Genomic DNA, 13,463 nt, shown 5'->3' with positions numbered 1-13,463 from the left:
ATCGAAAGCGACCCCCAACCAAATGGATCTGTTAAATTTGGTGACTTGAGTTTGAACGATTTGAAATGCAAGAACCAGAGATGGAGTTTTCGCGTGACAGTGGGCTAAGCCTGTTTAAGAATTCTTAGCCAACGCTTGGCAAGACAAGCACTGGAGGAGATCGAGCCTCAGCACGTGGTCCCCGTATTCTTTTTCTTGCATGTTTTACATCGTTATATAATTGATACGTCATGATATTGAGAGCCTACGCCTCGATGTTTAGTGTGTCTATGTCCCCGGGGTGCCGAGGGTCAGAGTCTCACAGTCTCACAGAATCAAAGAACTGGCCTGGTCTCCATTGAGCTGAGCGCGGGAAACCCTCGAACCACCAGGAGAAGAGCCTTTTGGTACAAACAGACAGTCCCACCAGTCTTTGATAGCCTCGAGCATAACGCCTTGTGGCAAGAGCGGCTCAGGGGTTCTATTGAGTTCTCGACAACAGTCCTCTCTGTTCGAATCATTCCATGTTCACAGTCTCGAGGAAGCCCAATAGCCACCTCTACGACTCGAGTTTTCCATCTTCTCGAGCTCGAATTTAGTGAGAACCCTAGTAAAGTTGGGCGAGTGAGTACAAGCCACTCTCCCACTTCCCATACTAGGCTTTACAAAATGTCAATGCACTGTTCTTCTTGGCGGTTGTTGTCAAGACAACCCGCGTCAGCCGAGCATTGTCCGTCCATGTTGCGAGCTCTGGCATGGTCAAGCTCACCTGTCACCGTGACCAGGTTCCTCGTAACTGACCTAACATGAGCCTTCGAGGCCATGGAGGGAGACCAGCTGCATTATCAATTAATCCGTTCCCGATGCTGGGAACATCTGGAGAGGCAACCTGCACGATCAGAGCCTCCATCCCAGAAGAATGAATAGTGATTGAATAGGGTAATGATTCTGCTTTCGGGTGAGCGACAATTGAGCATGAGGAGCTCCGAGAGGCAGTGCTGTGGAGATTTGTAGGAATTTCGAACACGCTGGCTGCTTGTGCAGGCTTTACAGGCCGCACTGATATTGTGGGGATCGAACCAGACTGCATACCCTGTTAATTTGGAAGGCTCTGAGCTTTTGATTCCTGTGAGTTTTGGAGGAACTCGCTCTGGGTGATGCTGGTCGATAGAGCGACTTGAAGGCTCCCACAAGGGGCTAGCAAGTTCAGATTCGACAGTAGCCAGACGTTATCGAGTAGCTACCTGAGGCGCTTCCCCCGACGGTGAGCCTGGGGGCAAGGGGGAGCGAGATGTAGAAGGAGGTACCTGTTCGTGGCATAAAGGCGTGGAAGTGATGAGAGGCAGCTGTGTGTTTACGTAGGTTTCCGTCAATAAGTCCTCGTCTCTGGCCTGCGGAAGGGATCGGCCATTTTTCAATATTGGGGAGGATCGGACAAGAGAGTCCCACAGACATAATCAACCCGGTCACTGACGGTCTCTTCACTGCCCGCACTCCGAACCCTCTTGGGACCCCTTTGCCATTGTTCTGTTCCGTCTCAAAGTTTACTGTGTCAAGGAACGAACATGAGACTGTCTCGAGAGTATCGACGTGGAGAAAAAGGCGCCCAGGGGGAAACGGAAGCTTATCATCTCCGCAGCTATCTTCTTCTAGGCCATGGGAAAGTCAAGAATGAACTTCCCTGAGCAATGGCAGATTTGGCGCGATCAGCGCTGTATGAGGTACATACCCACCTCAGACAGGGTACACCTGGAAGTCTAGCTGATGCAACCTCCATTGTAAAGGGCTCAGGATTTCCGTGTCGGCGTGATAGGAAACCAATGTTTCGAAAACTCGTCGACGGCACTTGGTCCCGCTATTGTGATCCCCACGTCAGGGGGCCAGTCGTGAGGAAATAGAAAGTCTGGAGGGAATGGGTAAGCTTGAGGTCTTGTACTGGGCACAAGGCTCGTTCTAGAAATCGAGAGCGATGTTGATGAACGAATAGCCTCGTGGGGCACCGGCATTTTTGGATCCTTCAGGAAGCAAGCCGCATGAGTCCACTTGGAAAAGGCGACGTGTTTAGTTGACGCGACATGGATGGATGCACAACACTTTCGGGATTGAGATTTAGCTATGTTCGTACCGCAGGATAGCAACTGGGGGCCAAAAGTTATCGCCTAGCCGTACTTAGTCTGGAGGCCCCCATCCAACGTCAAGCAACGACAAGCACGACTCACGACGACATCAATGTGAAGACGTCAAGGTACAAAGGACATGAGGCCTCCTCATTCCCCGATACTAGATATAATATCTACAAAATGGGGGGTGGATTGACCCTGTTTCCAAGAGTCGTCTTCCCCTTCCTCCCCGTGACTAAAGAGAGTCATCGACGCGTCTGCAACGATCCAGCATTGTTCCCAGTTGAACTCAACAGTCACACTGTTATATATATATTTCATTTAGACAGCTCAGCTGGTCTATACTTTGCCGGGTCTGGCACCACCTCTCTTGGGAACAGTCCAAGGTTCTGCACAGACGGTCTGGAAGGCGATTATATCAGCAAGACGCCATAAAGATAAGTCGGAAAGAGTATCTTACCTCGCCCTCCGAGTATGCCCAAAAATAAACGATAACTCCAATAACATAATACAAAGCAGCGTTCGTCGCTTGGTATAGCAAAGCTGCGGCCAAGGCTGCCACCGGGAACAACACTAATCTTGCTTCCATACTTCGGTGGAGGCCAGGAAGCATCGAGACGACTGGCTTCACAGGCCACTCCCAAGCGAATATCAATATGCCAAAGATGACGTTGAGGATTTGTAATGCCGGGAATGGTTTGACGGCCTTGTCGAGGTTCTTGGTGAGGAAGTCCCATAGGATCTTGGGCCAGAAAAAGCCTTCAACACCTGCCATGACTTGATATGCAGCGGCAGTGAGGACGATGAGGCGTGCCCAATGGTTCTTGATGAGTTTACCCATGGTGATGAGTGGGTTGTTTAAGAAATTGAAGCGACGAAGATGAGGTTGAGCAACGCTAGAGAAGTGAAGGCCAAGGAAAACGAAAGTCGTCTTTGATGAAGAAGTAAAAGAACGGGAGCACACAGTAATTGACGACCGGCGCCTGGCTCTCACCGCAGAAGCATGAGGGCTCTGGCGGTATTAAGAGGAAACGGGCAACCTGGTGGACCAGGGATGACGGGCCACCCTTTCTGTCGATGGAGACCGAGATGATCTCGGCGATGGGGTGACCCGAAGAGCAGATAGTTTCGAAAGAGGGAATTGGTCTGGTTCGTGGCAGTAACAGTCAGAGATGGCCGTTAGGGGTGCTGGACAATGCTGGTTCTGCGACTGTACGGTGTCTGAGCGTCGGAAGCGTTCGGTGGTCGCGATGGGCAGCCGTGTTTGGCGCGTATGAGGCTGTTGCAGGTGTCGTCTCGTCTTGCGACTGAATCTGTTTCGAAGTGGAGTTGGGTGTTGGCAGACCACGTCAAAGCGTTGGATCACCCAGAACTTATGTTTGAATCGGCTCTGGATGGCAACGATGGACTTACGATGAGGGAATCGGTGTAAGAATCGTTAGTTTGCCAGATTGTCAAAATGCAGCTCATCGTGGGATTATGATTTCGAGTTGTTCGGGCGGTGGCTCTACATGGGGACATGGAAACATTTCGGCATCACGATACACGAACCAATGCGAGGATAACTCACCCCCCACAGCATCCAGAATTCAATAGTTGCAATCTACAGTCGCCAGATCTAGAGGTTCGGGCCATGGCAAGGACGGGTTTAGACGGTGAAGACCTGGGAAATGGGTGGTGATTCTTGTAAGGTTGGGAGAAGATCGAAGCTGATTGGAGTTGGCGGGAGGAGAAAGCAGGCACCATAAGCGCCTGAAAATAGAATCAGACGAGGGCCAGTCAGGCCATCTGCAGGTGCAAGCAGAATGAAGGCCATTGAAGCCATGAATCGTGGAGACTTGTGTGAATTGATGGGCAATGCTGGCCCGTGGGTGGTTGAGATGCATCGTCGGGATGGAGGGGTGGCAGCGAATGAACAATGGGAGGCCCGGTGACACGAAGTAGTGCATCGGCCGCCGCATTGCTCCTTCCCCCATTCTGCAGGCTCAGCGTTTAATCGACGTCCTGGGTTCGTTCAGCGAGGTCCCTGGCTCTTGGTGGGAGCCCCACCTTCCTCATGTAGATGGGCTCTTGCTCGTTCAGTCTCTAGGCAGGTGCTACCGACTCTGCCCTTCCCTGCTCCCCTACCGCCTTCCCTAAACACTACTGTCCTGGGCACCACTCCACGACGTGATTGTGAATCAATTATCACCATTTCCATCAGATGAGCACTTCAGTGAGAAACAATACCACGGCACACGCGGGATCATACAGCATCGTGTCTATCGCTTCAAGGCTTCATCATATGATAGCCCTGCGAACTACTGCACGCCACTCATCCTCATCCCCCGGTGCTCCCTCCCTTCTCCTTCTTCACCAGGACCAAGACTCTTGTCGTCAACAGCACCTCGCCAACAAGATTCATGCTCACAAACCCCATAAGCGCCCAGGGCATGATGGAAACAATCTTCGACCAGGGTCAAGCCTCTCGCCACGCGTCTGCCCTGAGTTACCAGCGTACCAGTATCTCAATTGGTAGTAGTCAGTATCGGGAACCCAAAACCCTGGCTGGACTCCACCCTAATTGCAAACGCATGGCAGTGACCCATCACGATTCACGAATTGCATTAATTGCATGCGAGCGGTGACCACCAGGGATTCTCTGGAATATCCAGTCGATTGGGATCATTTCTTCGTCGATATACTAATATCATACTGCCGTCTACACACGTCCTCTGTTTTGACTTTCGATCTCCCGTCTTTGTTCTTCCTGAATGCCTGGCTTAACTCCCCGTCCCCACGAAAAGATCTGATCGACCCACCGGGATCTCAACCTACCCACTCGAAACACTCGCCCAACTCCTTACTGTTCCAGCGTTGTCGCAGTGCTGGGCCCAGCATTTACTTTAATAGCTCTTCGCCCTTCGCTCAAGTGTCGGCTGTTTGAGCTCCTGCTTCACCTTGGATATTTTGTTCCCCAGACCAAGACACTCTCAAACGCCTGATGCCACCCTGACCTCACTCCATCCAATTTAACACTTAGGGAGATCGTATGATCGAAAGCCGGATACCCAGCCTCCGGAAAACCAGATCTTCTCATAAGCCTCAACTCTCGGCTTTCCTTGAGCTTGTCAACAGCTGGCTGCATCTCTGTCGTTATTACTGCTGGCTCGGAATTCGACATTCATTTCACTACAACACCTTGTCTTTGGTTTCTTTTTTGGAAGTACGTACAACTCTCACGCCTGGTTATGCAGATAAGATAGCACACTGCAATCGCGACCGAACAGCATCCCTCCACAAGTAACCAATTCACCACTCTTTATTTCAAACCACCTGCAACCATGGCTACACTGAGATCCCATTTTGCTCCAAGCAAACTGGTCTTTTACTTTTTCTGGTGGGGATTCCACTGGGGTGCTTTCGCATTCGGCTGGTAGGTCAAACGTGACTGCGATGATTGAAATACAGATGTTGACATGATCATCACAGGTGGAAGCAATACTCTGATCCGAAACTAGCTGGTCTCAATACTCTAACCTTCTCAGTCTGGATATCGCGAGGTGCTGGCTTGGTCCTGTCGTTCGATGTCATGTTTATTCTTCTACCCATGTGTCGAAATTTGATGCGATTCATCCGGCCGAAGTTCAAGTTCTTGCCACTCGACGAGACTATCTGGTTCCACAGACAAGCTGCCTACGCTATGCTGGTCTTCACCGGTATCCACGTACTAGCTCATTACGTCAACTTCTTCAACGTCGAAAGGACCCAGATTAGACCTGTCACAGCTGTTCAAATTCACTACGCTCAAGCCGGCGGTGTTACTGGCCACGTAATGCTCCTTTGCATGTTGCTCATGTACACAACAGCACACCACAAGATCCGACAGCAGTCCTTCGAGACCTTCTGGTACACCCATCACTTGTTCATTCCATTCTTCCTCGCCATGTACACCCACGCTGTTGGCTGTTTCGTTCGTGATACCGCTCTCCCATTCTCGCCATTTGCTGGAAAAGATTTCTGGGGTCATTGCATCGGCTACCAGGGCTGGCGTTGGGAGCTTTGGGCTGGTGGTCTCTACCTCTTTGAACGCCTGTGGAGAGAGGTTCGTGCACGCCGGGACACCAAGATCTACAAGGTTGTCCGACACCCCTACGATGCAATGGAAATTCAATTCCAGAAACCCAGCATGAAATACAAGGCGGGCCAATGGCTATTCATTCAAGTTCCCTCGGTTTCTGGCCAGCAATGGCATCCTTTCACCATCACCTCTTGTCCATTCGATCCCTACATTTCTATCCATGTCCGCCAGGTCGGTGACTGGACCAAGGCAGTTGGAGATGCTCTCGGCTGTGGTCCATCTCAGGCCAAGCAATTCGATGATCTGGACAATAATGGAATCTATGAGATTGCCCTCCAACATGGCCAAGAGATGCCTGCGATCCGAATCGACGGTCCATATGGTGCACCCGCTGAAGATGTGTTCGATAATGAGATTGCGGTCCTCATTGGTACTGGTATTGGTGTTACTCCATGGGCATCTGTCCTCAAACACATCTACAACATCCGTGCCGGGCCCAACCCACCCCGTCGTCTCAAGCGTGTTGAATTCCTCTGGGTAACTAGGTCCATCGAATCCTTTGAGTGGTTCCAAACCCTTCTCTCCTCTCTCGAAGCACAATCTGCACAGGCCGCCGAGACCGTGGGGGGACCTGAATTCTTGCGTATCCACACCTATCTAACCCAGCGCGTGGATGCAAACACCGCTGCCAACATCTACCTCAACACCGTCGGCAACGCAGTCGATCCTCTGACTGAGCTGCGCACCAAGACTCAATATGGTCGACCCGACTTCCATCGTCTGTTTGGCGCAATGCGAGACGGCCTGATGGACAACTCGTACCTTGATGTGGGGAAGGAGGGCTCTCTTACTGCTGGAACGAAGGCCACAGTCGGTGTCTACTTCTGCGGTCCTAGTGCTGCAGCACGCGAAATCAAGAACGCTGCCAAAGCCACGAGCAATGACTTGGTCAAATTCCGATTCTGGAAGGAACACTTCTAGATGAAAAAACCTCTGGTACCTGCCAAGGTTTAATCGACTGGCACTTATGGTTTCGTCGGGACCCCCAGTGCCCACGGAAAGATATGTGTATCAGCAAAGCAGTGTTTTTATATTTCAATTCCAATCTCCAGATGTTTTGATCCGGAGAATTCTTCATGCCGATGAATTTATTTCTTGTGGCAGAAGGTTTAGTTGTTGTACAGAAATTTTTGAGCGATTGTTGTAAGCCTACTCCTACAAACTCACCGACGCACCTCAGTATATCACCCCAACGATACCACTTTGTTTTCTTTTGCACATCCAAGCCCCAGACAGCAAGCAAGCAATACTTGGGGAGAAAGCCCTCCCACCATTCACTATACATAACCATGCCCACTCCCATCATCACAGGGCGAGAGTGGGTGGGCATGGCTTCGGCGTTACCTAAAGGAGGGGAAGGGAGTTCAGACAGGATTGTTTGTTTTTGAAGATACTCCCCCAAGCATCCTATATCATCACGTATGTGTGTGTACAGTACGATTATGGAAAACCACCCATAGCTCATTTCGTGAGAGCAACGACCGGGTTTTGTGATTACCCCCATCGGGGCAAACCAACTCGGTCCAGCAGAAAATGGCATGGCTACGAAAGAGAGAAGAGAATTCTCTTAACGACGAGGAAGAAAGAAGAATCACAGGGATAGGGGACGCCTTGACCACCACGAAAGAAAGAAAAAAGGAAAAGATTTCTCTCTACGTATTTCCGGCACCATCGTGCTTTGGATGGTTGCCCATAAGATTTTTTTTCTTTTTTGGCAGCCAGAAAATTTCCCGAAGGGACCAGTCGGGGTTTTGGATCTAGTTATATATACATCTGTGCATGAACATCTGTGCATGAATATATGAGACGCCCACTCTCTTTGCCAACTGCCAAAACCTATTTCCATGTTCTCTTATTTTATGAGATGCGATCGTATGAGTTCGTACTTGGTAGAGAAGGAAGCCTTGGTTTTCGCGAGGGGGCGATTTTGGACGAGACAGGGAAGCAAGTGTGGCCTGGTCAAATTGCACGATACAAACTACTGTGGAGACAAACGAAGCCAGGATATTCACACCACGATTAACCCCCGAGTCTGTCCATGTGTACGTATTGATACCCGAGCTCAAAAAGCACCTACGTAGCAGAAAATAACAGCTTGGCCCATGTTCGCAGTGGCAACACATGCAAGTCTTTCTCCGACTCCCCAGCCCTGTGGATGGACCACTAGTATGATGGTTATTATTATTCGGAAACCCGGAGTATCTCAAATCTCGGGCAACAGCAACAGCAACAGCAACAGCAAATGGAAATAGAGAATGTCTGTGAATCCTTTCAATAGACTCTTGATTAGACTCGCAATGCCTTTTTGATTTCAATTCAGCGATCTTGGCAATAGCTACGGATTCCTGGCTAATTAACGCAGGTTTCTACTAACACATTTTCATGTCATCGTTTGTTTGAGGCTCCTGCTCCCCACATCCGCCGGTATTGGATGACGCAGCTCGCCGAATGCAAGAATGCAAGTGCCATCATAGAGTCTAGCCACGGCTCCTGATGTTATAGAGTGACTACAGCCTGACTGATGACTACGCCATCATCGGAGGACGCGTTTGGCTTGCTCTCGTCGCAGTCTATGATGTACCGTGACCCTGTCTCGGTCCCATGGTCTCATTGCGCACTCCGGTACGTTGGGATGTCTGGAAGAGGGGAAAATGTCAGAGACTGTGGACAATAGATGTTGAACACGCCGAACAACTTACAGTTGAGGTCTGGATCTGGCCTTCTTCAAGAATCTTCTTCACAATATCGTCCTCATTGGAGGTTCCGAACTCATTTTCCAAGCTGGACTTGCTCGCAGTGTCGAGCTCACCCTGAGCACCGTGCTTATGGGAGACGAGGATCTTGAAGCTATCGACCACTTGCACCAATGGGATGGACTTGTCTTTCTTCCAGCTCTCGAGATCCTCGGGAGATTCCACGAACACGATGTAGTCGTCTGTGGCGCCCTTATAGTGGACTTTGGAGGCTGGGCCGTTTCCGCGAGGCATGTCGATGGATGGAAGTCGAAAACGCTTATGTGGAGTTGGATGTTTGTGGGTATTTAGCGAGGGTTGAGAGGGTTGGTAATGCTGGAAAGGGGGTCACACGACTGAACGGGGTCCTTTTCCTGGAAGAGGTGAGGTTTGAATGAAGGATTTCGTATTGCTGTGAGGGGTTAGATGACAAGGTTGGATGAGAGGGTCTTGAGCCACTCTGACCTTTGAGAAAGTAGCAAGGGCGTTTCTTCCGCGAGTGTATTCGTAACACAGTAGATTCAGATGCAATTGTTTAATGTAGAGATTGAAGACTGAAGATGGATTTGGCAAAGCAATACTTCACAGGCAGAGTCGTGTCTTTTTGAGCTCCCCAAGTTGCGATGACGTCAATGGGCTGTTAGGCAGGGGCAATGCTAGCCATTGGAAAGAGCCCGAAGCCAACCCCGCCAAAGCCAACAAGTGCCCCGTCACTCCTGCCATCCACAGTCCTCCGTACTCCGTAGGCCGCAGTCACTACTAGTAACTAGTCCAATGCTCTGCTTGCGTGACCTCGTCAACTGGAAAATTCCAGCGCCCACCACAATGTAAGCCTACTACGTAACTGAGATCCACCATTTGGTCACCTGTGCAGTAGCTACTCTTCGCACCAGATGATCGTTCCTATTATTGTGTTGATGTGTCTCTCGGATTCTACCGCAGAGCCTCGCTACACAAATCTACAGTTAATTCTCTTCGAGCCGAACATGCTCAGGCACAGGCACAACGAAGCTTCCCCTGAATTGATGACGTCGATCCACGTGAGGACAGACCACCCTAGGCTGATGAGGCTGTCGTTCCCAACTCCTCTTCCTCTCCATTTGTCAAGATCTAACATATATTGCATTACTGGCCGACAGGCACATGATCTTGTGTTTGTGTTGACGCGATTATAGTGCAAACTTTCTCCGTGGAGGAAACACAGATCTCGGTGTCGATGACAAGGGCTCGGTGGGCAAGAGGCATTGCCAAGCAATGTAACATATGGCCTCCGTGAAACAGGAGAGGGCCCCTCCCTTCAACACACGGACAGTTTCCACCCAGAGGCAAATCGCGTCGATGTTGCTGCACTGGTTGAGGTTATTTGAGCAGCTGTCCCTGATAATTTCAGTGCTTTCCCCTTCACTCCTTCAATTTCCCGCAATTTGGCATGCTCCTGGATTCTTGGTTATCACGGCGGGGCCAAAGCAGGCAGGTCCCCTTTGCCTCTGCAGAAGCCCCAATGGTAGTCGAAAAGTGTTTTACGGTGTCCCTCGATGATGGGCTGGGTATCTTGATTCTGTGGCTCATCACTCTGGACGCTAATCCCGGGGAACGCGAGCCATGAACGGATCACATTCTCGAGCGGTGACGCCAGCTTACCCAGAGAAGTTCGATGCAGACCTGCATTGCCGAGACAGAGTCTGATAAGCCTGCTTGAGCATCGCTTGTCTCATTGTCAACTATGCACATTGCACATGTATAGGATTACTACTTTTCACAGACGAAAGTTGGTAATAAGCAAACAAGGAAATGCCTCGACCATCACCGCCGAAAGAGACAGCAACTTATCCCGTATGATTGAGGGAGTTTCCAGAAGGCGAATCATCAGTTGGCAAACAAAGCAAATTGGAGCGACTATCACTCCTGTCCGAATCTCGGAAACCGACCCTATTGGGAATTAGATGAACAATACGACTAACAGGTAGGTTCGCAAACATGCCAACGTATACTCGAAGTAAGTGCACGTACGATTGAGCAGTCAAAGATATGCTTCCCATACAGGTTGAAAACCCCCGACTTCTATTTCACAAGCACGGCCATTGGCTCCGTGAAATCGCACACTCTAGGGTAGGAGTCAATTACTCTCATGTCTGATTCACAAAGCAGGGCAAGGGATGCACATTTGATGCAGATTCCTACTGCCGCGGAGGCGGAACTCGGCTGTGGGTTGAGAGACCTTGTATGCTCTTTTAGCCCTGTAGCACTCCGTACTGCCAAACTTATGGTCGATGAGAGTTCGATCGGCAATCCATCCAGGCACATATCTGCGGCCAGCTACTGCCATGCTTTTGACCTCGGCCCCTCCCCCACATTTCGTCACTACCCCCCATACACATGAATTTCCGGCACACCAATTGGCGGCACCGTATTCTCTCCGAAGGTGGTGCACCACTTGCTTACCGGCAACTGGAGAAGCAGAACGGAATGCCGCCGACTACATGATCACAGTGTTTATATGTGTGTCAAGCTCACTCCGCAGTGTAGTCGCAAGATAAGAACTGGCGAGCCTATTGAAGATATCCTTATCCTCGAGGCGACTCTGTACGATTTAGTTCATCTTGCAAAGGAGAGACAAAGCTGAAAAGAACGATACTGTGGAAAAGAACAGCAACGGAGAGGAAGAACGAAAGCCCAACCACTGCGAAAAGTGCAGAGAAATATGGCTGCCACCAATGCTCCCGCCATCGAAATCGTGGTCGTGCACGACCATGGGTCCACGACGACGGCACTGGTCCGGTATCTAGGCTGGGCAGCTCTGATCCTCCTGGCGACGCAAGTGCTGCTCTTTGTCTACAAATCACTCACGTCGCCACTTCGCACTGTGCCCGGCCCGTTCGCCGCACGCTTCGGACGATTCTACTACTTTTATAAAGTAGCTCAGGGCCAGTGGGAGCACGACGACATGGCGCTGCACCGGCGGTATGGACCCGTGGTGCGGGTCGCGTCTGACCTGTATAGCATCGACTCGCCCCAGGTGATCAAGAGCGTCTATGGGATCAACTCCAAGTTCCCGAAGGCAGACTGGTACGATGCTTGGAGACATCCTGATCCAAGCAGGTTTACGCTGTTTCCGGACAGGGACATGAAGAGGCATGCCGACACCAGAAAAAGGTTTCAGGCTATGTATTCCATGTCGAGTCTGGTTAATTACGAGGGCTATGTGGATGAGTGTGCCGAGGTTTTCAGGACGAGGCTGGAGGAGTTTGCGGCCAGTGGGGAAACGATCGATATGGGGAATTGGTTTCAACTTTATGCTTTTGGTTGGTTTTCTTTTTGAGGACTCCTTGGAGGTTGATTTGCTAATCATAGTGGTGGTAGATGTCATTGGGGATATCACCTACTCTCAAAGATTTGGGTTTCTAGACAAAGGCGAAGATATTGCAGGTCTGTTGAAAGCTCTGCACGGGGTGCTCAGATACGGCACCCTCGCGGGGATTTATGCGCGGCTCCATCCTGTCCTTTTCTCGATCACTGCGAAGTTAGGTATGGGTGGTGCAGCGGGGAGAAACTATCTGATGAAGTATGTGAATGAAAGAATTCAGCAGAGAAAGGATGAGAGGGCTGCAGGTAAGGATGTGGAAAAGACCGGCGCTCGGGACGACGGTGCGCCGATAGACTTTCTGGAAAAGTTGCTGTTGGCAAATGAGAAGGATCCCGACAAGGTGACACCGTACCACGTTTTCATGATGGGTCTGTCAAACATCATTGCGGGTTCCGATACTACGGCAGTGAGCTTATCGTCGATCTTGTACAACCTGCTCAAGTACCCAGATACGATGGCCAAGCTTCGAGAGGAGATCCGTCAATTCGAGGAAGAGGGTCGCTGCGGGACCCCCAATGTGTCATTTAGAGAAAGCCAGGATATGCCATATCTCCAAGCGGTCATGAAGGAAGCACTCAGGATGCATCCGGCTACTGGACTGCCTCTATGGAGAGTTGTCACAGAAGGAGGAGTTGAGATCTGTGGGCAATTCTTCCCGGAGGGCACAACTATAGGGATCAATAGCTGGTGTGCTCACTACAACGAGGATGTATTCGGTGCAGATGCTCGTCTATTTCGGCCAGAAAGATGGCTTGAGGCGCAAGCAGAGGGGGGTGAGCGACTGAAAGCCATGGAGGCGTACTGGATGCCTTTTGGACTTGGAAGTAGGACATGCATAGGGCGACACATCTCGTTCCTTGAAATGTCGAAGCTCATTCCTCAACTTGCCAGACGGTTTGACTTTGAACTCGAACACCCGGAGCGGCCGTGGAAGACGGAGAACAATTGGTTTGTGAAGCCGGTTGATTTTGAGGTCAAGGTCAGCCTTCGCAAGACGTAACTTACGGCTGTTCTGCCGAGAGTTGAGAGCATCGCGGGCCACGGCGGAAGGGATTGAAGGGACTTGACCAGGAAGACAGCGCCCTTGTGATCGAAGCAGCCCTTGACAGATTGATCTTGCCGATTGTTGTGTGGCACTGAGGATTCGC

At 50.6% G+C, this 13,463-nt stretch overlaps 4 protein-coding genes across 4 annotated transcripts; 2 read left to right on the top strand and 2 right to left on the bottom strand.

Moving 5' to 3' along the window:
* Nucleotides 1-2,438: 2,438 nt before the first annotated feature.
* On the bottom strand, nt 2,439-2,940 carry A1O9_07123 (uncharacterized protein; the record flags this gene model as incomplete). The annotated part of the gene is made up of 2 exons (XM_013404069.1): nt 2,439-2,501; nt 2,560-2,940. 2 exons carry the CDS (start codon nt 2,938-2,940, stop codon nt 2,439-2,441), a joined length of 444 nt encoding a protein of 147 aa, XP_013259523.1.
* A 2,482-nt stretch (nt 2,941-5,422) lies between these two features.
* Nucleotides 5,423-7,140, top strand: A1O9_07122 (NADPH oxidase; the record flags this gene model as incomplete). The annotated part of the gene is made up of 2 exons (XM_013404068.1): nt 5,423-5,514; nt 5,571-7,140. 2 exons carry the CDS (start codon nt 5,423-5,425, stop codon nt 7,138-7,140), a joined length of 1,662 nt encoding a protein of 553 aa, XP_013259522.1.
* A 1,649-nt stretch (nt 7,141-8,789) lies between these two features.
* A1O9_07121 (uncharacterized protein) lies at nt 8,790-9,206 on the bottom strand (the record flags this gene model as incomplete). Its single annotated transcript, XM_013404067.1, has 2 exons — nt 8,790-8,855; nt 8,919-9,206. 2 exons carry the CDS (start codon nt 9,204-9,206, stop codon nt 8,790-8,792), a joined length of 354 nt encoding a protein of 117 aa, XP_013259521.1.
* A 2,446-nt stretch (nt 9,207-11,652) lies between these two features.
* Nucleotides 11,653-13,315, top strand: A1O9_07120 (cytochrome P450 oxidoreductase; the record flags this gene model as incomplete). Its single annotated transcript, XM_013404066.1, has 2 exons — nt 11,653-12,253; nt 12,312-13,315. The coding sequence occupies 2 exons, from the start codon at nt 11,653-11,655 to the stop codon at nt 13,313-13,315; spliced, it is 1,605 nt and encodes a 534-aa protein (XP_013259520.1).
* Between the last annotated feature and the right edge of the window lie 148 nt (nt 13,316-13,463).

This window comes from Exophiala aquamarina (genome assembly GCF_000709125.1).
Source record: "Exophiala aquamarina CBS 119918 chromosome Unknown aczIA-supercont1.5, whole genome shotgun sequence".
Taxonomy (NCBI): domain Eukaryota; kingdom Fungi; phylum Ascomycota; class Eurotiomycetes; order Chaetothyriales; family Herpotrichiellaceae; genus Exophiala; species Exophiala aquamarina.
Note: the sequence above shows the minus strand (reverse complement) of the source record. Positions and strands in the feature narration are given on the sequence as shown.